Source organism: Tamandua tetradactyla, chromosome 3, assembly GCF_023851605.1.
Source record: "Tamandua tetradactyla isolate mTamTet1 chromosome 3, mTamTet1.pri, whole genome shotgun sequence".
Classification (NCBI taxonomy): Eukaryota; Metazoa; Chordata; class Mammalia; order Pilosa; family Myrmecophagidae; genus Tamandua; species Tamandua tetradactyla.
The window spans coordinates 33410241-33422330 of NC_135329.1; the positions used below are offsets into that span (position 1 = coordinate 33410241).

General features: G+C 40.3%; 1 protein-coding gene across 2 annotated transcripts in view; it reads left to right on the plus strand.

Moving 5' to 3' along the window:
- Positions 1–6794, plus strand: part of NEIL2 (nei like DNA glycosylase 2) — a 41489-nt gene extending 34695 nt beyond the window's left edge. The window contains exons 4-5 of one of the 2 annotated variants that reach the window (XM_077152976.1): positions 2354–2550; positions 4572–6789. In XM_077152976.1, coding sequence (XP_077009091.1) covers positions 2354–2550; positions 4572–4876 — 502 coding nt within the window. In that variant the 3' untranslated portion in view covers positions 4877–6789. Of the gene's footprint in view, positions 1–2353; positions 2551–4571 lie in introns of both variants that reach the window. The other variant, XM_077152975.1, reaches the window with a different exon arrangement.
- The last annotated feature ends 5296 nt before the right edge of the window (positions 6795–12090 follow it).

Here is a 12090-nt window from a genome sequence, read left to right on the forward strand (position 1 = left end):
GAAACCCTGAACATAATCAGCCTTCTTGAACCAAGGTATTTTTCCCTGGATGCATTAACTTAGACATTTTCATAGCCTTAGAACTGTTAACTTGCAACTTAATGAATTCCCCTTTTAAAAAGCCATTCTGTTTCTGGTATATTGCATTCTGGCAGCTTTCAGACTAGAATACCTACCTTCTCTGTATAACTTCACCATCACCTTTGATCTTTTCCCCACTTTTTACAAGTATTTCAGCTATGCCCATTCTAACTTTGTCATTTTGGAAGGGGTTGTTGTAATATGGGATGGGGTAAGGTACTAACTGGTGTTCTGGAAAGGTTGTCCCCTCTGCATTTCAGGATTTATCTGGTCCAGGGACTGATCTGGAGTTTGTAGGTTTCTGGAAAGTTACTTTAGTCCATGGAACCTTTATAGAATCTTATATAATGTCTTAGGTGTTCTGTAGGATTGGCAGGAATGATTTTGGTTGGAGTTTGGCAAGCTATGATAGGTAGCAGTATCTAACTGAAAATTGCATAAGAGTGACCTCCAGAGTAGCCTCTCAACTCCATTTGAACTCTTTCAGACACTGATACCTTATTTGTTACATGTCTTTTCCCTTTTTTGGTCAGGATGGCATTGTTGATCCCATGGTGCCAGGGCCAGGCTCATCCCTGGGAGTCATGTCTCACACTGCCAGGGAGACTTTCACCTTGGATGTCATGTCCTGCTTAGGGGGGAGGGCAAGCCCAATTCTGCAAGTAAAATCAGTAACCTCCCCTCTACCTGGGATATGATGTATTATGTGGCTGAGAGAGTTCAAATTGAGTCAAGAGGCTACTCTGGAGGCTACTCTTCAGCTAGATATTGCTGATTGCCATGGTTTGCCAACCCCCAACCAACATCATTCCTGTTAACCTAAGAACACCCAGGGCTGTATTTGAGATTCTACAAAAGTTGTAGGTACTAAGTTTACTTTTCAAGAACCTAAAACCTTCAAATGGTTCCTAGACCAGATAGTCCTGAAATGCAGAGGCCAGTCTCTCAGAACATCAGCCATTCCATCTCCCATCCCATATTGATGACACCTCTTCTCAACATGAAAAAAGTTATAATGGGTATAATCCAAATAACCCTAAGGATTAGGAGAAGGATTAAAGGAGAAGTACAAGTTATAACAGAGACATTAGGATTTAACAAATAATTATGGCTGCTGAAGCATTATATTGATATTTCTTTTTAGTTTTCAGTGTCTTGCAGCAGCTAGAAGGAAAAACCTGAAGTTGTGGAACTGTAACCCTTACCAGACTTTGAAATCTATTCCGTAACTACTTGTTAAAATGTACTTTGAAATTTATTGCTTTTTTTGTATATATATTTCACAATAAAAAACAGAAATATATATTGTGCCTTAAATGGTTAATCTCAAAGGTATAAAAATATAAGTTCTTCTCAGTTAAGCTATAAATGCAATCAAAATCTCAATAGGGAACTTAAGATGTTTATCTTAAGTTATATATGTGTTAGAGAAACATGTCTAAAAACTAGCCATGAAACATGTCTAAAAACGAGCCATAAAACAATGAGAAATGGCTTGCCATTGAGGATAACCAAATTGATGTTTTAAATCATTTTTAATGAATGGCAATAAACCCCTATAAAACAAAAAAATAAAATCAATGATCAGCAATCAGCCTGTGCCCACCGCCCTGGGTCTTTGCAAAGTGGATTTTTATGTCCCTTTCTGGCACCAGCAAGCTGTGCAATGTGCTGGACCCCAGGCGGCCTGCTGCGAGAGTGGGAATAGGTATCAGTAACAACACATGCATACAGAACAATTTACGGGAATTTACCATAGTTTACCAGCCTCTTCCTTCCGCTCTTCCCTGGATGCTGTACAGTGTTCGACTGGCCTCTGGAGTTTTGATATAGTTGATTTAGACAGTTCTTGTCAGTTTTAATAGTTGTTCCAGTGGAAGGACTAATTGCTGGAACTTCCTATTCTGCAATCCTCCCACAAAACTCCTGGTGTTTCTTTTTATGGGTAAAATTTGCCCTGTATTGTATGTGGCATCCGCTTCTCTTTCTCCTTCCTAACAGAGCCCTGAGTTTTTGTGTAAGTAGCCACAACCCCTGCACCCTCTGAATGCTATTCTTTTCTCTATTTTCCATATTTACTTCTGTGAACATGCATTCCTAGAATCAGGAAAATGTGTGTATGTGTGTGATTAAAAAATCACTCCATTTAGCCCTGAGAGTTTTGTGATTCTGGTAAAGCTGTCTCTTCTTTTTTGTAAACTCAGCTTCTCTAGGTTAATCCTGACTAAGCTGTGGAAGCTGTATGTACTTATAATCTTTTCTTTCTTTCCAGGTTGGTCCTGTACTTTGGTGGTGGTGGCTTCCTGGCATTTTATAATTGTCAGATGTCTTGGAGCTCTTACCCAGTGGTCAAACCCACCACAGACATTTTGTCTGAAAAGTTCCATCGAGAACAGGCCTTGCAAGCTCTGGGCCAGGCTCAGCCTGTCTGCTACACACTGCTAGACCAAAGATACTTCTCAGGTTTAGGTATGACTGATGAGACAGTGATAAGCCTGACACAGGTGGTTAGGAGAAAAGTCACTTGTCTGGGAGTCACAAGACCTGAGACCCAGCTCTAACTGTGCCAGTACGATTAGGCCTTGAGGAGATCACTTAATTTCTTAAGCTTTATTTCACTCACTTCAAAATCAAGGAGTTAGATTAAGTAACTTCTAACTTCACTCCTAGCTTCAGAACTCATTCCCTAATTATATTACCAGTTGTAAACCTGCCTGACTGCTGCATTAGAATGTGACTGTCTGAGACCAGAGGTAATTTCTCGTGCATCCTTGCATCCTCCACTGCCCAGCCCAGCGCCTGGCACATTGGAGGTGCTTGACTAGTCTCTGCTAGGACCTGAAAGTTGTGAAATTTGCCAGTGAATAGTACATTTGCTAATGGATATCATTTTTGGGTAGATAGAGTTTCTTGCTGGTTAAAGTACAGATATGTGTCAGGTTTGCATCAGGATCTAATATGACATGAGGACTGGAGTAAAGAAATAGGTTCCCTCCCTCTGTTCAAATGTCCTGAACAATGAAACGATGAGCATTTTGACTGCCTCAGAGAAGTGAGAAGAGTTGAGTAATTTGAAAAATATGAAGGCTAATTAGCCTGACCACAAGCAGGTACTGTTCTTTTAGCCGCTGCGGGTGAATAAGTGCAACCATTGTTGGCTTCTGAAACAATTAGGTTGATTGGTGGTCACAAAATCACCTCTACCACTGCCTGATTTTGCCTACTGCAGGCACAGCTCTTGAGAGGTGGAGAGACCTGTGATTCACCAAACACTGACCTCACATTCTCAAGTTGGAACTGTGGGAGCCTCTGTGCTCTAAGCGCCAAAGAGGCTTTTGTAATTGGCCTTTTGGGTTCATATAGCAAGAGGTCATGCATCGCATAACGACAACAGCATTTATCAAGTGAATCTAATGTGCCAGGCACGTGGTTTTCTTCTTACAGCCCTGTCTTTGGATAGTTACTTAGTAAGTTCCCTTTTATTCAGATGAGGAAACCAGACTACAGTCCTAGGAGGTAGTATAACTGACGTAGGAATCCAGGTGGTCTGTGAACTTGAGGTAAATTTTATGTATAACCAGGTGGATGATTATGAAACTCTTGTAAAGAGTAGTAATTTTATTCACCCATTGACTCCAAAGGGGCTAAACAGTTGCCATCTACAGAAGAAGTGTGGCTGCCAAGTTTGCCTCTTCTCTTTAAGGAGGTCATTGTTAATGGTACAGCAGATGTGTACTCAGTTAACTATAATCTAAGATAGATGGTGATAAATGCTTAGAAGTTAAAAAGGATTGGCACATTTTGAAGAGAGTGAGTGATTCTGATGGTAGAGGGCAAGGTTGGCTTCTCCTCCTGAGACAGGAGTAGGAAAAATAATAATATATTCTAAGCACTTTTTGTGTTTAGGCTTAACCTATGCCTAATATGCCCCAACACAGAAAGTGCTTAGGAGATATTATTATTGATATTTTAAGTAATTATAATAATAGCTAATATTTATTGGATGCTCTATTTTACCAGCCACTGTGTTCAGCATTTTTTGTGAATTATTTGTTGATCATAAGAACCAGATAAGTTATTCCTGTTTTACAGAGGAGGAAACTGAAGCCTAAAGAGGCTAAGGAACATGCCAGCATCACATAACTAGGATCTGGTTGAGCTAGAATGTAAATCCAGGTAGTCAGATTCTAGAGCCCTTTTTTTAAATAACCATTTTACAATAACAGGATCCATAAGTTTTATTTAATTTCAACATCTCACCAACCTTAAAGGTAAGTATAATCAAACTTGTCTTACAGACAGAAAACTGACTCAGAGATTAAATGACTTTGCCCAAGATCCCAAGAGCAGGGCCAATTCCCGGCTCTTTCTGTTAGACGCCTCTGCTGGCATCATACAAACTTCAGTGTGCTTTATTAACTTTCTTGACTAGTTTCATTATGGTATGTGTCCTTTTTTCCTTCTCTTATCCTCTCCTTTCTTTATTTCAGGGAACATCATTAAGAATGAAGCCTTGTACAGAGCTGGAATCCATCCACTTTCTCTTGGTTCCCTCTTAAGTCCTTCAAGCCTTGAGTCCCTCGTGGCTCATGTGTTAAAGTTCAGTACAGACTGGCTTCAGGGAAAGTTCCAGGGCAAACAGCAGCACACTCAGATCTACCAGAAAGAGCAGTGCCCTGCTGGGCACCAGGTCATGAAGGAGGCCTTTGGGCCTCCGGGTGGATTCCAGAGGCTCACCTGGTGGTGCCCACAGTGCCAGCCCAGGTTGCCACCCGAGGAGCCAGAGCAGGTCTAGCACTTGGGACCCTTCTTCATGGGCCCTTACCCTTTAGAGATATAATGCCTGAGGATCTAGAAGGGAGGGTATGGGCAGGGATTGGGTCTGGATACAGGAATTAATGGGGATGGTGAGATGTCAGTATTGTTGATATCATCTCCTTGGAATGATGTCTAAGGCAGATATTTCATAAGGTTAGGTTTTTTGCCCCCCTTTGGCTAATTTTTCCTCTTATTCTGCCATTCTAAGTGATGAGCAAAATCATGATGATGGGTAAAGGAAAAGTCTGTTATAACTACAGTGGGGCAATGAAAATGAAAGCATATATAAAAAGCAGTTTTGCTCCCAACATTGCTTTGCTTGTTTTTTGTCGTTGTTGTTGTTTTGAAACTTTGGTTTTAAGGCTATCCATTTGGGGAAAGAGGAAAATGGAATTTTTAAATTTCTCTACCCTGGAAGGATCTTGGAGACGAGGTTAGAGGAGCATAGGAACAGTGCTCTCATTCAGCCACCTGCCTGGATCCTTTTCCATTGGATGGAGACACCAAGATCGAAAAAAAAGAAGGGTGGGGAAAAAAGAGAGACCAAGAAGCTGGCTGCCTTCCTTGGTGCACCTGTGGACTTGAGAAAAGTTATTTGTTTAACTCTTTAAGGGATATATTTGTTATTTTGAGCAATTGTGGAATCAAGAATTATAAAAAAATGTTTTGTTATGTTTCATTAGCAGTAGCCACATAACTAAAACAGTCACATGAAAATAAAAATAATGTCACAAATTGTTATCCTTATTTGGCAGTAAAGTTCTCAAACTTTAACTAAGCTCTTCGTGAAGGTAGTCCTGTAGGACTTGCTGATTGGCCTGATGAATCCACTTCAAGGGAGCAGGGCAGGGAGAAGAGGTGAAACGCAAACCTGCTGTTCTGATTGTAGGTAAGCAGCACTGGAGTAAGATCTGGCAGGAGATTAAGCAGATACTCACTTTATCTCTGATGCTCCAGCATCTGGCTTATAGAAGGCATTTATTTGTGTAAGTGAAGTTGAAAATAGTGACTTATTTCTGGCTTTCCTCTATTCTTGTCTGCCTTAAGTCTTCAAGAGTTGTCAGCAGTGAAAAAAAAGCCACTTTAAGCCAGACCTATAATCTGTAGGATAATTATTATGCATTGGATATTCACCTTGTAAAGTACTTAGCCTAGTTCTTGCCATGTCATCTGTTAAACAGTGCATGAAGATAGATACTCTCTCTTATACATCTTGTTTTAGATGAGGATACCGAGGTCTAGAAAAGTTAAGGAACTTGCTTGAAATCACACAGTTCACAAGGGCTAGAGCCAGAAACTCATTTTATTCCCACCAACATTACAGCTCTCTCAGTACTGGGCTGCAACAGCTACATCAAGGAGTTAACCGACTCCTGGCTGATAACACTTAAAACTTTAGGAGTGGATGTGTCCCGCAAATTAGCCAAGTTTCCCTTGATCCATCAGCTCTCAAAATATGGTCCAAGGAAAAATAGCCACTCATCATGTCTCAAGCATGAAGGGCTCTATATTCAAATGTTTGACTGACACTGCATGCTATATCCCCTTTGGGGTGGTTTGAAGCTGTATGTACCCTAGAAAAACATGCTCTAAAATTTAATCCATTCCTGTGAGTGTGAACCCATTGTAAGGAGGACTTTTGATGAGGTTACTTCAATTAAAAAGGTGTGATCCACCTTAATCAATTACTGGAGTCCTTGATTAGAGGAGTGAAATTTAGACAAAGAAAATTTCTTTGTCTCGACGGCTGGAATCCACAGAACCCAAAAGAGAAAGAGACCAGGAGATGCCACTATGCACCTTGCCAGGTGATGGAGGAGCCAAGGATTCCCAGCAGCCACTTCCAGCATGTCACAGTCTTTGGGGAGAAAGAGTCACCTTGATGACACCTTGATTTGTACTTATTTAGTCTCAAAACTATAAGCTAATAAATTCCCATTGTTTAAGCCAAACCATTTCATGCTATTTGCTTGAGCAAACGAAGTTATAACCCCTCTTAGAGCTTCATGGAGTTCATAAAGATGCCAAGAATTCCTGCAATAAACTGTTCAACTTTGCCCTACCCAGTTGTTTTAGTTTGTTAATGCTGCCAGAATGCAATATACCAAAATGGAATGGGTTTTAAAAAGGGAATTTATTAGGTTACAAGGTTACCATTTTAAGGCCATAAAAATGTCCAAATTAAGGCATCCAGAGAAAGATACCTTGACTAAAGGAAGGTTGATGTCTGTCTCATGGGAAGGCATGTGGCTGGCATCTGCTGGTCGTTGTTCCCTGTTCCATTGCTTCCAGCTTTTGATGCCAGTGGTTTCCTCTCTAAATGTCTGTGGGCCTTCACTTAGCTCCTCTGGGACACACACTGGGTTCTGGCTTGCTTAGGATTTCATGGGAAGGCAAATGGTGCCATTTGCTGGGCTCTGCATCTCCAAGCATCCGTGTCTACATGTCTGCTCTCTCTGCCAGCACTCCAAGCATCTCCAAATGTCTGTGTCTCTATTGACTCTGAAGCAATTGTGTTTTCTCCAAAATGTCTCCTCTTTTAAAGGACTCTAGTAAACTAAGCAAGACCCACCTTAAGTGGATGGAGTCACATCTCCATCTAATCAAAAGGCCATACTCACAATTGAGTATTCAGTCTCCATAGAAACAATCTAATCAAAGGTTTCCACCCTACAATATTGAATCAGGATTAAAGAAAATGGTTTTTCTGGGATACATAACACTTTCAAACCAGCACACCAATAAGTTTCCCAAACTTATTTTACCTTTACTATTCCTTGGAACACAATATAGAAAATGCTACTATGATCCATTTGGATACAAAACTTTTCCAAGCATCATTTAAATATGAATATTCCAGTCACTGAGTTCAAATGTGCCTCTCCACTGTCTGTTTTCTTTTTAGACCCTTGCCTGGGACCAGCATCAACAAATTATTACAGCTTTACAGCATTCTTTTTTTTAAGGATATTTTCTGAATTATTTTTGTTTTTTTTAAATATTTTTACTGTGAAATATCCACACCCGAGCAGTCCAACCATATTATACAGTCAATGGATCACAATATCATCACGTAGTTGTGTATTCTTCACCATGATCCTTTTTAGAATGCTTGCATCACTCCAGAAAAAAGAAATAAAAGAAAAAAGAATTCATACATCCCATACCCTTTACCCCTGCCTTTCAATCTACCCAATTTTTACCTTTTATGTCCCCCTGTTACTTATTTTTTATCTTTTTTTTACTCATTTGTCTATACCCTGGATAAAAGAAGCACCAGGCACAAGGTTTTCACAATCACACAGTCACACTGTAAAAGTTATGTAATATACAATCTTCAAGAATCAAGGTTACTGGAATACAGTTCAACAGTTTCAGGTACTTCCCTGTAGCCACTCCCATACACCATAAACTAAAACGAGATAGCCATCTAATGTGTAAAAAAAGCCTCCAGGATAAACTCTCAACTCTAAAATTCCTCAGCCACTGAGACTTTATTTTGTCTCATTTCTCTGTTCCCCCTTTTGTTCAAAAAGTTTTCTTATTCCCATGATGCTGGGTCCTGCTCATCCCTGGGAGTCAGGTCCTGTGTTGCCAGGGAGATTTACAACTCTGGGAGTCATGTCTCACATGAGGGGGAGGGCAGTGAGTTCACCTGCCAAGTCGGCTGAGGGGGGGGGGGGGGGCACAGCCACACAGCTTTCTTATTTCTAAGTCATTCATGCTTCATTTTATCTAATCTAAATTCTCTTTTCTTTTCTCAAATTTTCTTTGTCACCCATATTTACTTATCTTTACATGGATATATCTTATATACATCTTTTACCATATGTTTTGGCCTTAGGCCACAGAGAGGCTTTGGAGACAGTCTTCAACTTCTCAGGGGCCAATCCTCCCCGCTTTTTTAAAAAAACATACATTACTTTGGAAAACCCCATTTACAGACCAGTGCTATGAAAATATTATTTGAATAATAGATTATTTGTATCTAGAAGAACATATTTATGCACACATAAGTATATACTCACACTTATGTATATATATTTTATCTATTATCTAAAATATATATATTCAAAATTCATCTTTTTAACCTATACGAGATAATGTAAGAATAAAGTGTCAGTATTGAAGATCCACAAGATTAAAAGGGGTTGTATTGACCTCTGTGTCCCAATAATTAACACTAGAAGTATAAAAAAATAAAAATAATAAAATTTTGGCAAAAATTGTGTCCAGGCAGATTGATTCTTGTAAGTCATCATGTATCAGTATAGTGGACCCAGAATACAGGAGAAGATTGTTTGGGGACACTCAACAGACATGGGAAGAGAATTGGTTTCAGACCCTGCATGTGGTTTACCAGTTGGGACTGGTAGAAAAGAAAAACCACTGTTGCAGCTGTCAAGAATTGATGGGTCTAAACTCAGCAGCAGGAGCGGGAAAGAGGAGAGGGTGAGTGATGGAGCCCATAGGGGTCAGCTGATTAAATGTGGACACCAGGGAAGGAAAGGAAAAAACGGAAGGTGACTCAAAAGTCTGGAACCCGAGAGTCTGAAGAGGCTATCCCCTGATTGGTACAGAAAATGGGGGGTGGAGGTTGAGCATTTTCTGTGGGAGAAGATTACCAGCCTTGAGACTTGCTGAGCTCCAGGTGCCTGTGTACCATCTGAACTGTGAGGACAATGCACTTAGAAAAGTAAGACTGGCACTCCACAAATACAGGCAGCACTTAGAAGCACAGATTTGGAAGTTTTCCTCATAAGCATGATGGTCTGTTAGATGAGGTGGTCATGTAGCATAAGAAAAGTTAAAGGTCATAATGGATCTTTAGAGAAAGTTTTGTGTTTTAAGGGGCAAGAGGGGAAAGAAGCCTGCCAATGAGAGGTATAATGCAAGAGAGGGAACAAGGAACAAGTAAAAGTTGAAGTGAAGGAGGACAAAGGCTGGAAAGAAGCCCTTTGAATTTGCCAGTTGATCAAATCTGAGCTCATGATGACCTTCAAGAGAGCAATCTGTGCAGTGTTAGCCAGTGTAAAAGGGTTGGTAACTGGATGGACAGTGAGGGAGTGGAAGCAGTGAAGTGGTCTGCTCTTTCAAGAAGTATGGCCTAAAAGGAAATGAGAAAGTGGTTAAGGAGGAGATTTTTTAAAGGATAGATATAATGTGAAGATTTGTATATGATCAGTTGAGGGAACGAAGCCAGGAGGGAGTGGGTTGGGAGAATGCACCTGAAGATGACAGCTAGGGTGGAAAGAAAAATAGAGAGAGCCAGAGAAAAACCGCTGGAAGTAAGATCTTTTAGGGCGCCATATGGGAGGGGGGATGTTTGTAACATTTATTATGGACATTTAGGTCCTTTAGGGTTGAAAGGAAGGATTGTAGAAACCCAGTGAAGGCCCAGTGTAGTTGAATGTAGCTATACTGCATTTTCTGACTTTTCCAGGGGTATCTAGTAGTTTAGGAACAAAAACAAAGAAAAATGATGTCTGGATTAACTCACAATTTGAGGGTTGTCAGGTGAGCATGATGGAAGGTCAAGAGGGCAAAGGAGAATCCTTTTATTTTTTTTTAATTACAGACATCAAAAGATTCTAGCAATACAAAAGTTTGTAGAGCAAAATGTGAAAGAAAACCTTCAGGCCTACTACCCCATTATGAAAATCATGGGTGCAATGACTTAAAACTGCTCTGGGGGATCTAGAGACTGATGAGGACAAGGGAAGCAGACAGTCTGAGATGAAAGGAACACTGGAGACTAAGAGAATTTGAGAATTAAAAAGATGTGTAAAGGATACAAGGTTGTGGTAGCGAGATCTCCACATTCAAGGTGTAAAGCAATTCAGAATGTAGGTTAAGGGTTTGGGGTGGGGATGGGAGGATGCAGGAAATGAAGTTGGATGACCTGGAATTTAATGCATGTTCCAATACTTACTAGACACCTGACTTCTGATTTACCTAGAGTCTGTAAAATGTGAAAATAATACCTACCAGTTGAGTTGTAAAGGTCATTGTCAGCCCCATCTGAACCACACGGAATGGGTTCCACACAAGAAGGAAGGGTTGTGTTTCCAGAAGAAGGCGAAGGTGTGGGTAAACAGAAACCACAGTTATCATGGTCTTCTACAATATTTAATTTATAGTAATGTGGGATGTACAAATTAGGCAGGCTCTCAGCAGGAAGTTGCACATTAGTTCTAAAAGAGGTAGGGAATGGGTAGCATAAATGGATTGAATGAATGGGGTGGATTACATGAAAACTATTTTCTGCAAACCTACAACTTCTAATAAAAAAATGGATAGAATAAAAGGGAAGAGGTAAGTGTGTCACGGAATAAAATGATGGTACAGAAAATGTAGACATCACTCCTGTCATACAGTGCTTATTAGATTTTTACTTTACAGGACTGCAAAAAGAGGCATGGGATGCAGGCAAGGTGAATCCAGTTTTCATTTAAAGTCAAGGAGAGGTAGGATTTTTGTACTCGACGCATTCCAGGAAAAAGATTTACCTCAAGAGTTTTCATGATAATTGACTGTGAAAATTTGGAATTTAATGTTAGGCTTCAGTGGCTCTAGCCATACAATAAATATTTCTAAATGCCTCCCAACTGCTAGGATTTGGGAATATAAAATAAACAAGAGGAAACACTCTGCCTTAATGGGAAGAAGCAGATGCGTAAGCACTTGGTGCAATAGTGTTACAAGTGTTTCAGGAGGTTACTGGGAAAGTATTATGTGGGGAAAAAGGGATACCCCTGAGCTGTGATGAAGGAACAGCATGTAACCGGGTGAAGAGCAGAGGTTATTCCAGGAAGGTGAATTTCCTGAGCAGAGGTTTGGGAAACTCTGGTAAAGGCTGGATCAGGGGTTCGAAGTAGGAGAGTGGCTAAATAGGCAGCTAAAATTCAAAAAAGGTCATGTAGGTGTTGGATGACCAGGGATGTTTTTTTTATGCTGGAATCCTTGATTTCTACCGTGAAAGGCATTTCTTTTGAGGAATTTCAAATTTAAAGATTGTAAGGAAGGTAGTAACGAAATCCGGTGTATGTTTACTCAAGCTGCCTATATGAGGTGAGATTTGAGCAAAGCCGGAGGAGGTGGAAGAGTTAGCCAAGCAGGTACCTTGGCGTGGGGTGGGGAGGCGGGGAATATTGCAGGAAGGGTGATTGAACTGCTGCAGAAAAAAAAAGT